Raw genomic sequence first — 14819 nt, 5'->3', positions numbered from 1 at the left:
TCTTAAATGGCATGGAATTGCACGAATGCATGAACGAAATTAGAACAGGGGCTATTTTGCCGTCTTGCATCCACACATTCTCGCATGTGTTCTAGCAATTCACTGCTTTACATGACGCAATTTTGATTGCACCCTCTCACGTACATCAGATGGCGCAAATCTGTGTACCGTGTAAAACAGCCTTCAGGATATTTGCTGCTAGCAATTCGAAGTCATATGCTTATCTCAAGAGAACTTCCAAAGATGGACTGAAAATAATTGAAGAAGATGAAAATCCAGTGGAGAAGATCGTTTATTTTACAAAACGCCTCGCATTGTCCGCTAGCACTTGACAGTAGGAGTGGGAGTAAAGTGAGCTACTTGTTGCGAATAAGAAGTTGGATGAAGTCAGGTATCAGATGGGCTTGCCGCTGAAATGGCGTTTGGTAGATAAAAATGTATACATCAGACAGAAATTCATCGTAGCAGTGTGAATGCCGAGATGGCATGCAATCATTTTTCGCGAGGCGGTGTGTCCCCTTAGAATATTTGAAAGAGATGATAGTTGAATCAACTATATGCCCAAATTGTTTCCATAAAATGAAAATATTCCATTAATCAGCTAAATTCGTGTTTGAATCCTTTAAAGGAAATCACAATTACTCCCCAAAATCTTGGGTTTCCTGCTGCATAGGCAACCTAGTCAAACATTCCCGCATTCATCGTTTAATATTCGAGGTATTCAAAATTCGAGGTACTCGAATATTCAAACAATGATTCAATATTCGAATTTGAGGAATCTGCTATGCAACCCATCTCTAGTTTAAAGGCATCCATGGACACACATGGTTATTTGGAAGCACTAGCAGTTGGGGAAGGGAAGGAAGGAACAGAAAGGATAGGAGCAGAGTGGGCTCTCCTTATTAGTGGACGGATCGTTGGATATTCGGCTCTCCACTGAGCTACAATGGAAAATAAAAATCATTTTGACATTGGCCAAATCTAATACCTAATTCTTCAGGTGAGAAAACGTCTCATTCTAGACATTTCAGGAACGATAAATGGGAAATGATTTTTCAAGTTTCTTTGAATATGATTATGCTTTGTTAACCTGTTAACCGGGGAATCCCCTTTTTAATTACGCAGCATACAATGGGCGCGCACACTTTCGCTAGGACGTATCGGTACGTCACGCCTGGAGGACGTAATTTCATATTATTATTTTTTTATTTATGCTTAAAATAAATGAAAAGACTATGAATTATATATTTTTTCGTTTATTTATACATATGGCTCAAAGGAATGTACAAAATTACAAGCAAATAAAAAAGAATACCAACCATAAAATTGAAACATCGAATTAAAGAATTATAACTTTCAGAAGTAATGTTAAAGATTACAATATATATTTTTTTATTTAGATAACAAATAAAAAATTTTAAAAAGTTATGAATTACAGAAGAATAAAAAACCAAACAAATAAAATAGAAATGTTGTTTAAAACATTAAATTAAATATACATATATACGTAAAAACTCAAAACTCAATTTCCGTGTGATATATTTTAAAACAATTGTTGATACATAGTGCCACCTTACAATCTGGACACCAGTATGTAGATTCTTTCCTAAGACCTTTTTTGAAGCAAACTCGGCATTTTCTGGATTTAGTTTTTCCTACATCGCTTTCCATTTGTTCTGGAAAATGCCTTTCAACTAAGCGTGATGGTTTAGGTGTAGAGCTACTTGTTGATATCTTTGGGTGGGTTTTCATTATGTTGTTATCTACCAATTTCTCTACACACACTATCAAAAAGTGTAATCGATCCTAATGACCTTTATCTTTTTTGTATATAACATATGCATTGAAGCAGCACATATCAATTAATCGTAGAAAAATTTTCTTATAAAATTTTTTTAGCCTATTACGGGCAGCCGTGTAGGCCACCATAACTCCATCTCCCAAATCTACGCCGCCCATATTCTTGTTGTAATCCAGGACAACATTCGGTTTTTCTTGCCTTCTTCCTCTCTTTTCAATCATTGTCTTTTCGTCGTTATGAATAGAACTGAGCATCAACACGTCTTTTTTGTCCTTCCATTTTAAAACCATAAGTTTGTCCTTGAATCTTACTATATGTTCATTTTTCTGTAATTTTTTTGTTTTTATTTCCTTGGGGATTCTGACTCTGTTTATCCTCATTGTTCCAACAATATCTGTATTTTGTTTACACAAGAGTTCAGCCAAATGAATTGAGGTATTGAAATTATCTAAGTAAATCCTATATCCTTTATTCAGTAAGTCATGTGTTAACTCCAAAACAATTCTTGTTGATTGTTTTTCTTGTGGGTAGTTCGAACCATAATTTGTGTCCTTCCCTGTGTACAAAATTATATTTTGGACGTATCCAGTTTGGCTTTCACTCAAAATAAACAGCTTCATTCCAAATCTAGCTCTTTTTGTACATATATATTGTTTCCAAGACAAATTCCCTTTCCACAATAAAAGAGATTCATCTACGCATATATCTCGTTCACATACGTAAAATCTTTTAAACTTTACTGACAAATTATTGATGATTGGATCAATTTTATATGTTTTTCTATTACATGTGTTAGGATCAAAACTTAGATTGTCTGCAAAATGCAAAAATTTACATAATAAACCAAACCTGCTTTCGCTCATAGTTTCATAAAAAAATGGTGTTTCAATTATTCTTCTCCTTGAAAAATAAAGTTCCAAAGCCGGTTTTCCAATTATTCCTTGTAAAATTAGGAGCCCCAAAAAAATCTTCATTTCAGCTTCATTTGTATCCTTCCATTTTCGAATTCTTGAACGTGGTTTTTAACTCAGGATTTTTATCAAAAAATTGAGCGGCGTACAAATTTGTTTGCTCTGTAATTAATTTGATAAGTTTCTCATCTAAAAACTTCTCAAGATAAAACAAAGGAACTTTTTTTGGAGGAGTATCGAAAGTTTTTCCAGGATGTGCAGTGAAGGGAAATGGTGGTCTTTCTGCATTTTGAGGTGGCCATTCTTCAGAAGCAATGCTGTTGCTAGGGCAAACTTTATCAACCTCTTCACTCTCTTCATTCTCAGTATCACTCAATTCCGTATCATAGTCAAAATTACTGTCAGATGAATCCGATGACGAACTCATAATACGTTTCCTTTTTCTACCTGCCGGTGCTTTGATTTCGTCATCGCTGATATCACTTTCATTCATTTTTATGGATAATTATAAAAATGTATTCTAAAATAAAAATGTTGGAAATGTAAAAAATATAAGTAAATGATATATAATACGAAAATAGGTAGGGAAGTGTAAGTACGTACCTGTCGCCACTCACCCAGAGCACGTCCAACCACTCCCAATGGCGAAATGATACTGATTCCCTCCCTGTCTTAAAATCAAGTCAAGACGTGTATGGATGACTAATACCTTTGTCGTTCAAAAATATACGTCCCGCCCGTTCCAGGGCGCAACTTATATTTCAAAGACGTATTCATATGTCCTACCCGTACCCGATATTGATTACGTTGGACGTATATATACGTCCCGCTCGGTTAACAGGTTAAGTGTGCTTCTTTCACTGCCTTTCCTGAACGATTGGCAAAAGCTGTAATCAAAACTAAGTGATTTTGTTGTATCTAGCTGCTGTCCTACATTCCCTCATCACCTGGGTAGGGGTATCGAAGGGAAACCCACTGCATGAAACATTTCGGCCAATTTGTAAGTTATACAGAACTATGGTTATGCCGTAGCTCCCCAGCACTCAGTTTGAAAACACCATCGTGAGTCTTTATGTTTTGTGGTTGGACTTTTTTTTTATAGTGGTTCCAGCTTTAAATATCGAACGAAGGAAAGGAATTTAAAAATGCCAAAAGCTAGTGATACCGCTCATACCATGGCAAGTGAATTCAGCTCAGAAGGATTTATGTGAGAGACAGAGTATTACTGTGCTAAGTTTACGATAAAAGATTTTAATATGAAAGATGTGACACGTTGTTAAAGCACATCAGTAGTGATACACATAAATGTGCAAAAGAAAGGGGACTCGCAAAACGACAGCTATCATTTGAACACACAGTCACTCAGTCAAAGAAAGTGAAGGAGGAGCTTGTTGTTGCTACTACAGAAGCATTTTTAAAGGATTTATTTAGAGTAGACAAACTTGACAATCCAAAAATTCTGGAATGGCTCCCGAAGTATACACATACGAGGTAGTGGGAATTTGCCGTTTGCCGATCATATTCACCTAGACTTCATACTTGAATCATTCATATACCTTGAAACAATATAAGTCGAGCCATTTCTTTCATTTAGTTTTATCAGAAATTTTGCACAATTGAAATTGTGTTAAATGTTTTGTAAAGTGCTTAATAAAAGTATAAGTATTCATGAAACGTGTACCATAAAATAATAAAACGCCTGTAAACATGGGAAAATTGTAGCATTATAATAACACCGCCAAGATTTTCTATAACACCAAAATCACATGGTTTTAAAACGAATTTTAGCAAAAAATAAAACCACTTTCACGGACCTCATAAATAGGTTCCATGTTTTCTTTGCAAGAATATATTGTTCTAACCAGTCATACTTTTAAAATCAGCAGCCTTAAAAAGGGGATTTTATTGGGAAGTTGTGATGTCTTATTTCTCTCGCATAGACACATTTTTTGCATTCCTCTTTCTACCGAGAACAGTAACAAAGTTTGGCAGTTATGTTTTAAGGCTCCAAAGTGACATTATTTTTTAAAAAGGCCAATGATGTGATTTTCTCTTTTGCTTTAAAGTTTTGCATTATTTTCCCCTATAAGTGCAATTCTAATAATGATCCTTATGTTTAACCGCACGTAATCATACCATATATTCTCTAATTATTAATGAGAGTAAATCAACAATACCTATGTAGAAACGAAAATTATTGCAAGAAGTCTGAGGGGTGAATTTTCTAACGTTCTTTGCTTCTGCTGCTGGCTGTGACTAATCTAATGATTGTCTGTTGGGTGCTTTGCAGTCATTTGAGCGGGCCCTCAAGTTCTCGTTTGAGGAGCCGCACGTGTGGATGCAGCGGGCGCTGTGCCTCATGGCATCAGGGCGCCATGCCCTGGCACTGCCGGTGCTGAGCCAAGTGGCACGGCAGCTACCCAATGCCACCCTCCCGTGCCTGCTGGCTGCACGACTCTGCTATGAGCACCTCAACCGGGTCAGTGCATTACGAGATGAGCGAGCAATTCACTCTCCACTGCCACTCGTCTTGAGTTGGTCACTATGCCATACATGTCACGTTGTTATTTCTCCTGTCCTCTCAATGCACGATGCTTCAATGCAATGGGCAATGATGACAGGGAATAGTGAGGAGATAATATTGTGTGATAATGTGTCAATCCTAATGGAGAAGTCTCAAAATGGTTCCATAATGTGATGAGGTGCAAGCCAAAACAAGGGCTGCATTGTAGCATCTTTGACTTGAAAGGAACATGGCAAAGCTGAGTGAGGAGATGTAATAGTTAAATTTTAATTTTTGAATGAGCAGAGAAGTCAAGTCAGTTGTCAGGGAATTTCACTTGAGTAATCTAGTAACTACTGTGAACAGTTAGTAGTGCATGTAGCACAAATGGGACAAATGACTCAAGTGCCAGAAATAACAAGGACTCTGATAGAAGTACAAAAATGAGGGAGTGATAGTAATTTTTATTCTGTTTCGGGAGTAGGTCTCACTGTTGAGGTGTAAATTCCTGTGAAATACACAACCTTTTTGAGTTTTGTACCCTTTGTGACTGTAAAATGGAGCTTTCTTTCTTCCTTTGTGGTTGGGCTGTAATTATCAGCTACAGTGATTTGCAAATTAATATATAATGCATAAATCTTTGCAGTTATTTTGTGAGCAAATTACTATTTCATCATTATTGTATTGAGGAATATATTTTAGGCTTTTTATGGTCAAGCATAATTAGTTGAATTTTGTCTGAGGAGGGTCATTTTAAGGACCTTGGTCTCCTTTCTTGGCTCTATAGTTATTATCTGAGCACTTTTGGGTATAAAAATGTGTACTCTTAAGATCACAGTTATGTTGCACTTTTACATTACTTTTCTACACCAATATCCATGTCCAATGTGTTTGATTATATGGCATTAATAACTGTTACATATTTTTGTGTTTAGACATTTGCTCTGATTAGATGCTCTAATACAAGCCATTTTTGGGTGTACTGCTTGGGTGGGATGAACTTTTAATACTCAACGTTGTGTTTGTCCTGCAGGGAATGTCATCAGGAGTGTCCTGGCGACATTCACACCTGCTGAAATGAAGCGTTGAGCATTCAAATTCATATAAACCACCCAGCGCTATACCCAGGAATGGCTTTTATTAGTGCGACTTGGTTTCATGTCATATGATTCACTGAATCACACACTGATAGGTTCAAAACTATTGCCAAGTCATCCTGAGGAACCAAATTGATCTTCCCAAACATCTGAGTATATTTTAGACTAAACTTTGATAATCCTATCCAGCTGCTTGTGGTTCATATTTTTACATAGCTTAGTTGTAGTCACGATGATAAACATTACCTCTTAATTGTAGTACTTATAGTTTTACAGTAGACTCTCGTTATTACGAAGTTCACGGGACAAAAAAATGGAGGTTTGTAATGACGAAGTTCATATGAATGTTTCTTTTAGGAATCGACGAAAAAAAACTGTAAAATATACGCGATTAAATTATGTGCAAATGTATAAAAACAAGAAAATTTGCTTCAGTTTCTCCATGGAAGAATGCGGCATAACGCAATCGAGGGTTCATATCTTCCAGAATACAGTAAGTCATCGATATACAAACTAGATGCTTTCCGAGACCTTGTCCAAAAGTTGATAAATGTGCAGTCCGGCCGCCGAGGGTTGCTCGAAGATAGGCAGAATGGTCTAGTCCAGATTAGGTTGCAAGGTTGTCAGGTAAGAAAGCGAAATGCCTTCGTCACTCGTAAGCAAAAGGATACCCTGAAGAAAGGAGCCAGAAGGGACGATGAGCGTGAAGGACCCAAAGGAAGAATCCCTTGTTTTGGTGATTCGAAGAAAGGGGTTGTTTTTGTGGTTCAGGCTTATTTCGGTGCTTCATATGCATGTGACAACATTGTATGACTAGGCAATGGTGTGAGATGCGTTTGGGGGACAGCGATTGGATGTAAACCGTGCTGGCGCAGGGTTTTCTGCCCCTCCTTTTGTGCTGTCATCGGACAACTCTCCCCAGCCGGACTGCATGCAAGGCATCGAGGAGTACGGTTATCCTGCACAATGCAACACTGCATTACAATTGTGTGCTAACTCACGATTGTGCCGAACTGATCTAGCTGGGCGTGCAACGTAGTCGGAGCTGAAAAAACCACCCTTCACAGTGAGGAAGAACGGGCAAAATGCTGAACAGTTCCGAACTTGATACTGGATTCAATGATACCTTGTTCAGATAGTGCCCAAAGTGCGAGTTCGTTTATGCCATACCATGTGGCATCAGCCAAATCGAAAGGTGCCAAATTCAAAATTTGAAATTTTTGAATGCTCTGAAAGTTGAAACCTCTGAAAGCTCGTAAATCGAATGTGCGTAGGAAGAGGACTAACTGTAAGTCCAGTTTACGAGCAGTTATGAGTGGGTAACCATGATTCCATAGGAATGATGCTTTTTATATGATGTAGCGTTTATACTGAAGAAAGAATCATAATTGACGCTCTTGGGCACAGTAGAGGAAGAGAACTTAAAAGTGGGGCAGTTATTAAAACTTAGCATAGTGTACATCCACCTGAATGCCGTTGCTAATTCGTGGAACTTGGTAATGTAGTGGTCCTGATTCACTCCCCTCCCTCCCTTTCAGGTTCGTGCCTTTTTTGTCTTCACCATGGGATTTAACCGGGGATGATCAGTTGAGGTTCCGCTAAATAAAGGCTGTTCGGCTGTGATGGACGATGAAACCGTACGGTTGAAGAGCGATTGATGCCCCTCCACAACTAGACTTTTGTCGCGTAGATGAAATAAGGGCACAGTTTTGGTTCGTTGGTTTCTGCTTGTGGAGAGGCGATCGAATGAAGGATGTTTCGACGACTGTGGCGAGATAAACGAAATATGTCCTTTTCACAACACATTTAATGAAAAAAAATATGGAGGCAGAACAGAAATAACCCTTTTCAACATACCTCTCAATCTCTCTCATGCGTCTCCTTCCATAAACAAAAAAAAATGAACCCCTCAAAACACGCGGCGTCACCTTTAAATACAAAATAATTGAGATGGGAATTACAGATTGGGGGCGAGGCACATGACATTGCCTCAAATGAATGCCCGTGATTGACACTCTTTCAGAAATTGAGAATTTCTCTTGAAGTTCATTGTCTCTTGTCTTCTATTTCTGAAGATTTAATTACCGTATTTCCCGGCCGATAAGACGCACTTTTTTTTCTCCAAAATGTGCTGTAAAATTAGCCTGCGTCTTATGCGTCGAAGCTATACGGATATCACGGGTATAACTTCGTCCTATAATAAGCAACCGTTTTGGCAGGATAAATAAATACCATTAAGTATTTTTTAGTGTATCAGGCATTGAAAATAGTTCAATTCATTAAAAATTTTGATAATAACACTCTTTTGAGCAGGTTGTTAGAAATAAAGTTTTAATACGTCGATGTCTAACTCCCTTTAAAAAAATTCCCGGATAAATCAGAAATGCATACAAGGTAGCATGTTTAGTTTAATCTTGCAATTGGTGCTGCTGCAAAACTTACATACATTGAGCTAAAGGAGATGTCATCTGTATGCTAATACATTGTATCTCTTACGATAAACTCACGAGTCTACCGGCACCACCGGCACTCAACCTTAGGTAACAAAGTATGAGCTCGGTGTTCAGTCAGTTCAGGGCGTAATACGTATCTTTCTATTTAGTCTGCACATGTGCTTCTAAGTACAGAAACTTGGTCATTTCTGTTTAAAAAGTCAAAATTGGAATAACCTAATGGGATCTAAAGAGAGAAGATTGTCGTACAGTATTGCATTTAAACTTCCTTTTCATGCCAGGTTCTTTCTCTTGGTAAATTTTCTCCCAATACTTACGGGTATGTTTCATCATGATAAATATTTGTAATAGCTACATGAAGCACAATAAACAGAGGGAGTGAGTGTATAAAAATGCAGCCGATAGATCGAAGTCGTGAGATATGCTTCGGAACACGGCAACCGGGCAGCTGCAAGGCATTTCGGCCCACCTCCAACCGAGAAGATGATACGAGAATGGCGGAAGCTAAGTAAACTTTACGTTCATGTTCTCCAAAATGGCCAAAGCTTGAGGAGCACGTTAAGACCTGGATAATAAATCACAGGAAGAAGGGGATCACTGTTTCAACAAAAATGATTTTAATGGAAGCGAGAAAGTTGGCGATAGATATGTCTATTGCCGATTTTTCTGGGACAACGTCGTGGTGTGAAAGATTTATGAAGAGAAATGGTCTGTGCATGCGTACTAAAACCACAATAGCACAAAAACTGCCACCCGAATATGAAAGAAAAATTATCGAATTCCACAAATACGTACTTAACCTGAGAAAAATGAAGTGTTTTGAAATAGGACAGATAGGAAATATGGATGAGGTTCCCTTGACATTTGATGTGCCATCAAATAGAACTGTGGACGTTAAAGGTGCAAAGACAGTTACGATAAAGACTTCCGGTAACGAAAAAACACGCTATACTGTTGTCCTTGCGTGTTGTGCTGATGGTTCAAAACTCCCTCCTTTGTTGATCTTTAAACGAAAAACGCTGCCTAAGTGTACAATTCCACATGGAATTTATATTCATGTTCATCCTAAGGGATGGATGGATGGAGAGGGTATGAAACTGTGTTGCAGAGGGTGTGGTCCCGGCGTCCAGGTGGACTTCTGAAGAAATCGTCTTTCTTAGTGTGCGATCAGTTTAAGGCCCATATAACGGAGTCAGCAAAAATCCTTGCTACAGAACTGAAGACGCATCTTGCTGTGATTCCTGGTGGATTGACTTCTCAACTGCAGCCTTTGGATGTTTCAATCAATAAACCATTCAAGGGATTTATGCGTGAAGAATGGATAAAGTGGATTGAGGCACCAACTCACGATTTCACACCGACCGGAAGAATGAAACGGCCGTCAATTTCTACCGTTGGTGAGTGGGTGAAAAAGTCCTGGCAGAAAGTAAAAACTGAGACTATCATAAAGTCTTTCAAAAAGTGTGGAATCAGCAATGCGCTGGATGGAAGTGAAGATGACATTTTGTATGAGGAAAGTGACGACTCCCGAGAAAATATCTACGCGTATGATTTTAGCAGCAGTGATGAAAAATTTCTGGGGTTCTATGATGAATAAACTCTGATATATTTGCTAATTAATTATTTAAAAATTTTTTAATATCAAAGTTCCGTTTTTATGTAAAATGTTATCATTAAAATTCTTTTTTTGTATTATCCAAGTATTTTAGTTTTTTTCGTAAATTCTATCCTGAAAAATCCAGGTGCGTCTTATGCGCCGGTGCGTCTTATAGGCCGGGAAATATGGTACCAAGGGAGGACAAGGCACTGAGATAAGTTTTGAGAGTTCGAAACCCAAAAGAATACGTAGGGAGTCAATGATAATTGAAAATGTGGGAACCATCGGAACATGTGGCAACGAGAATTCTTACAACTTTATTTTTGTTGAGCGAGGATGGATCCTGCAGGAACCTTGGGTGTTGAAAGGCAGGTCAATGAGGCGATGATATCAGCTCTCGAATATTGCCTGGTACACACCACTGTTTGCAGAGTTGTGCTCGCTGCTCTCCTGGCCCCGTTCTTGTGGCTTGGCTTCTTGATTCCACTATGACGGCGGACTGCCTGCTGTGAAACACTCGACCACAAATGTGGACACTCTGGCCTCTCTCTCTCAATTGTCCGAAATCTCCCCTACACTTAACCTCGTGAAGAGCCTTATATAGGTATGAGGGCCTCCCAGAATACATCACTTTCTTTGTTGTCTGCATTTTCAACATTCACTTGTATTTTCACTGGTTATTTCAACCGCAGATAGCGAACTTCACTACACTGGTACCAAAAATTACAACACATAATAAAATAAAAATACACCCTGTGATTTTACACGGAAACAGACTTAAAATTCTGAACAAAGAACAGAAGAAAAATAATCCCTTCTTGCCAAAATCGCGAAAACTTCCAGCGATCAGCTCTCTAGAATAGGAATCACATTTTTTTTTTTTTTTTTTTAATGTGTGATGCTCTCAGACCATCACAGTTATAAAGTTCATTTTGTAACTGCCAGGACCGGGACTGAGGTTCGTAATTACGTAATAGCAAAAATTTCGTGATAACGTATCTTTTAATATAGATTGGATAGGCCTTTTCGTCGAGATCAACTATTTGCTTCATAATGACATTGTTTGTATAAACGTGAGTCTACTGTACTAAATCTCTTCATAGGTGTCTTAAAAGTCTAATTTAAGATAGAGCAAATGTTGGTCACACAGCATGCTAAGGCAACTAATGAGCAACTAAGAAAATGAAGGTGATGCAGAAAGATAATCATTGGGAAAAAATTGAAATAAGATGAGCAAAGTTCATGGGAGACGTGCTCAGGTCGAACAACTTGTGTTGTGTTGATCAGGTGTCGGAGGGTGTGGAGTGGAGTCGGAGGGCGATTGGTCGAGAGCAGGGCAGCCCGAGTGGCCTGATGGCACGCTGTCAGCTGCACCTGGGCATTGGCCTTCATCTGATGGCGCTGGCATCTCAGCTGAAGAAGGAGCGCAGGGCACTCGCCAGCCAGGCCATCGACTGCTTCCGAAGGTACCTAATTCATATCCTCCTCTTACTCATCTGCTGCTTTTGCTTCCAGTGCATGTGAGTGATATATGTAGAAGGATGCTCATATTATATTTAATGCCACACTCTGAGATCTGCATCACCTGTGAACAGCTAGTGAGCATTACCTCTATTACCACTATTCCTTTCAGTTACGTGTTTTGAGAGAATCATGATGTCCTTGATTGAAATGCAAGTACAAATTAAAATGTGGATAAGGTGAGCACCTAATGTATGGTTTAACTCATTCCCACCGAAAAAATATATGCATTAACTGTTCTGTGGCTCACAATTACGTAAAATAATTGAAGGCAGCCTTCAATTTTCTTATGCAGTGGAGAGCCCGAGAAAAGTTATGTATGTTATAAGCATATTCAGTTTCTCAGCACTGAGATAAATGGAAAGGAGTATTCGCAGGTGGTGCATCCAATTTGAAGAAATATTTTAATTTTTACATTAGATGTATGAGATGTGGGAAATAATGGAATGCATTTATAAATTGTATCATTATTTATGACTTGGGCTCCCTGATTTTCACGAATTTAGGCACATTTTCCGTTCTAATGTAAATTTTAATGTTTTTGGCTTTTTTCAAATATGGCATACTCTCGATTATCCAAATGGGCTAATGCGATGGGGAGAGGCAGCATGAATACATAATCAGAAAACACAAATAATCCAAACTTTTACTTGAATATCATATAATTCTCTTGATTCATATAAATAAAACGATTAAATTTTATTTATGCACATCGCCTGTTATTTTATACTGCTTACCAGAATCATTATGAGCTTTCTTTTCCCGAGCACGATCTTTTTAGCGGCAAAAACGTGATTGTATTCGCATTCCTACTCCTCCGTGTGATGGTTTCCGTAAACCACACATCCGTGGCTGCAAGATTGAAGAAGTGTGAAATTACCAGGTTCATGGGATTCCCGAGATAATCATTTAAATAAGATATGTACAACATTAAGAACAGGGTCCAGAAAGATAATACATACTAACAGAGGCATGGAAAAACACAGGTATTCCAGTTACCCTCTAGGAATTAACCTTACAATGATTCCTCCAAATATTCAGCAACACTATGGTAGCATTTTTCAGCTGAGAGAAGTTTTAGTTTCTTTTTAAACACAGAAAGTCAAGCATTGAAAAAAGGAGCCCACGAGAAGAAACATTTTAGCCAAAATGTAAGTTATACATTACTCATGGTTATACCGTAACTTTCAGCACTCCAATAGGGTGGTTTCATATTATTTTTTTTTGCCTTAATTGAAATATTATTACTCCTGGAGTACGTATTTCATGCTTTTAGATTTTTAAATGACAATACTTATTTTTTGCGATTAAATGGAAAGTGAAAATTTTCAAGTGCAGGAAAACACGATGGCCAAGTATGAATGCTGGGAAAAGCCCGTGTGATGTCATTCTGGTTCCCGCTGCTGCCGTGTGAGGCCACCTTGGTATAAGGATATGAGCGCCGCTACCATGCAGGCTGCTAGCATGCAGCAGAGTACCCAGCTAGCGGGTAGCGCTTGGCTTAAATAAGGATCTACATCTACATAACTGTTCTTTGGGAAGCAAGATAACTAGTGACGGGAGAAGTAAGAAAGAAATTATCAGCAGAATAGCCCAGGCGAAGAGAGCATTCCACCAAAAGAGAGACCTGCTTACAGCGGGAAACTTAAATATGGAAGTAAAGAAACAATTTATAAGAACCTACACCTGGAGTATGCTCCTATACGGAAGTGAGGCATGGACAATGACCGCAGCGGAGAAAGCAAGGATAGAGGCCTTTGAAATGTGGTGCTACAGAAGAATGATGAAAATCAAATGGATTGACCGAGTTAGTAACGAGGAAGTCCTAAGAAGGGTAGGAGAGAAGAGAAGCCTCATGAAAACCTTAATAAGAAGACGGAACAACCTTATAGGCCACATCTTGAGACATGATGGCCTGATGAAGACAATCGTCGAAGGGCAAGTGGAAGGCAAGAATGGAAAAGGAAGACCTCGAACAAAATATATGGAACAAGTAAAGAGAAATGTGAAAGAGAAGAAATATGTAGGTGTGAAAAGTTTCGCTAACAGGAGAATAGAGTGGAGAGCTGCGTCAAACCAATCCTAGGATTGTTGACCAGTGATGATGATGATGATGATCTACATAACACCCCGCAAGCTGCCTAAAAGGCCTGTGGCAGGGGGTGTTAGGACACCAGCCATTTACACATAAAAAATGAAGTGCCCTGACGATGTTGGGACTAGCGTTTATTAAAGTCCTTTATGGTATGGGGAGAAACGAATTCCCATATCTATCCGTTCGGCAAAATATCTCTCTTAATTTATCGCTTCAATCGGACCTGGAAATATAGTGTGGCTCTAATGTAATGTTCCCTGCGTCGATCTTAAAGATATCCATTCTCAATTGTTCAAGCAATGTAAGCCTAGCATGCAGCCTCCGAGTCTCCAATGGCTCCCAGCCTAATTCGCATAACATCTGAGTAACGCTGTCTTTATGCCCGTAGCAGTTTTTGACAAACCGTGCAGCCTTAGTTTGTATTTTGTTCAGTTCGCGGATTAAGTCTTTCTGCACTGGATCCCATATGCTCACTGCATATTCAAGGTGTGGTCGGACGAGTGTAAAATAGCACCTCTCTTTGACTTTCTCATCCGAAAATTTTTCCACAGTACGCTTGAAGAATCCTTATTTCTTCAGGGCTATGCTGCAAATATTCTTTATATGTGTTCCCCACAGGAGGTTCGAGGTTATCGTAACTCCCAGATACTTCACTTTGCCTGTTTCCTTTATGTTAATATCATCCACTGCATAAAAATGGTTGTAGTTGGACGAATTCCGCAAGAAATGTACGGTCATACATTTGCTCAGATTAAGTTCGAGTCCCCACTCTTGGCTCCACAAATGAAGGTTTTTTAAGTCCGATGATAGAATTTCATAGTCAGAATGGTCACTAATTTTG

At 38.7% G+C, this 14819-nt stretch overlaps 1 protein-coding gene across 1 annotated transcript in view; it reads left to right on the top strand.

Annotated features, from left to right (window-relative positions):
- LOC124157013 (tetratricopeptide repeat protein 7B) overlaps nucleotides 1-14819 on the top strand; it is a 168509-nt gene that overhangs the window by 60678 nt on the left and 93012 nt on the right. Inside the window, exons 10-11 of the mRNA XM_046531478.1 lie at nucleotides 5003-5191; nucleotides 11650-11828. Coding sequence (XP_046387434.1) covers nucleotides 5003-5191; nucleotides 11650-11828 — 368 coding nt within the window. The remainder of the gene's footprint in view (nucleotides 1-5002; nucleotides 5192-11649; nucleotides 11829-14819) is intronic.

Source organism: Ischnura elegans, chromosome 4 (assembly GCF_921293095.1).
Source record: "Ischnura elegans chromosome 4, ioIscEleg1.1, whole genome shotgun sequence".
NCBI classification, from domain to species: domain Eukaryota; kingdom Metazoa; phylum Arthropoda; class Insecta; order Odonata; family Coenagrionidae; genus Ischnura; species Ischnura elegans.
Note: the sequence above shows the minus strand (reverse complement) of the source record. Positions and strands in the feature narration are given on the sequence as shown.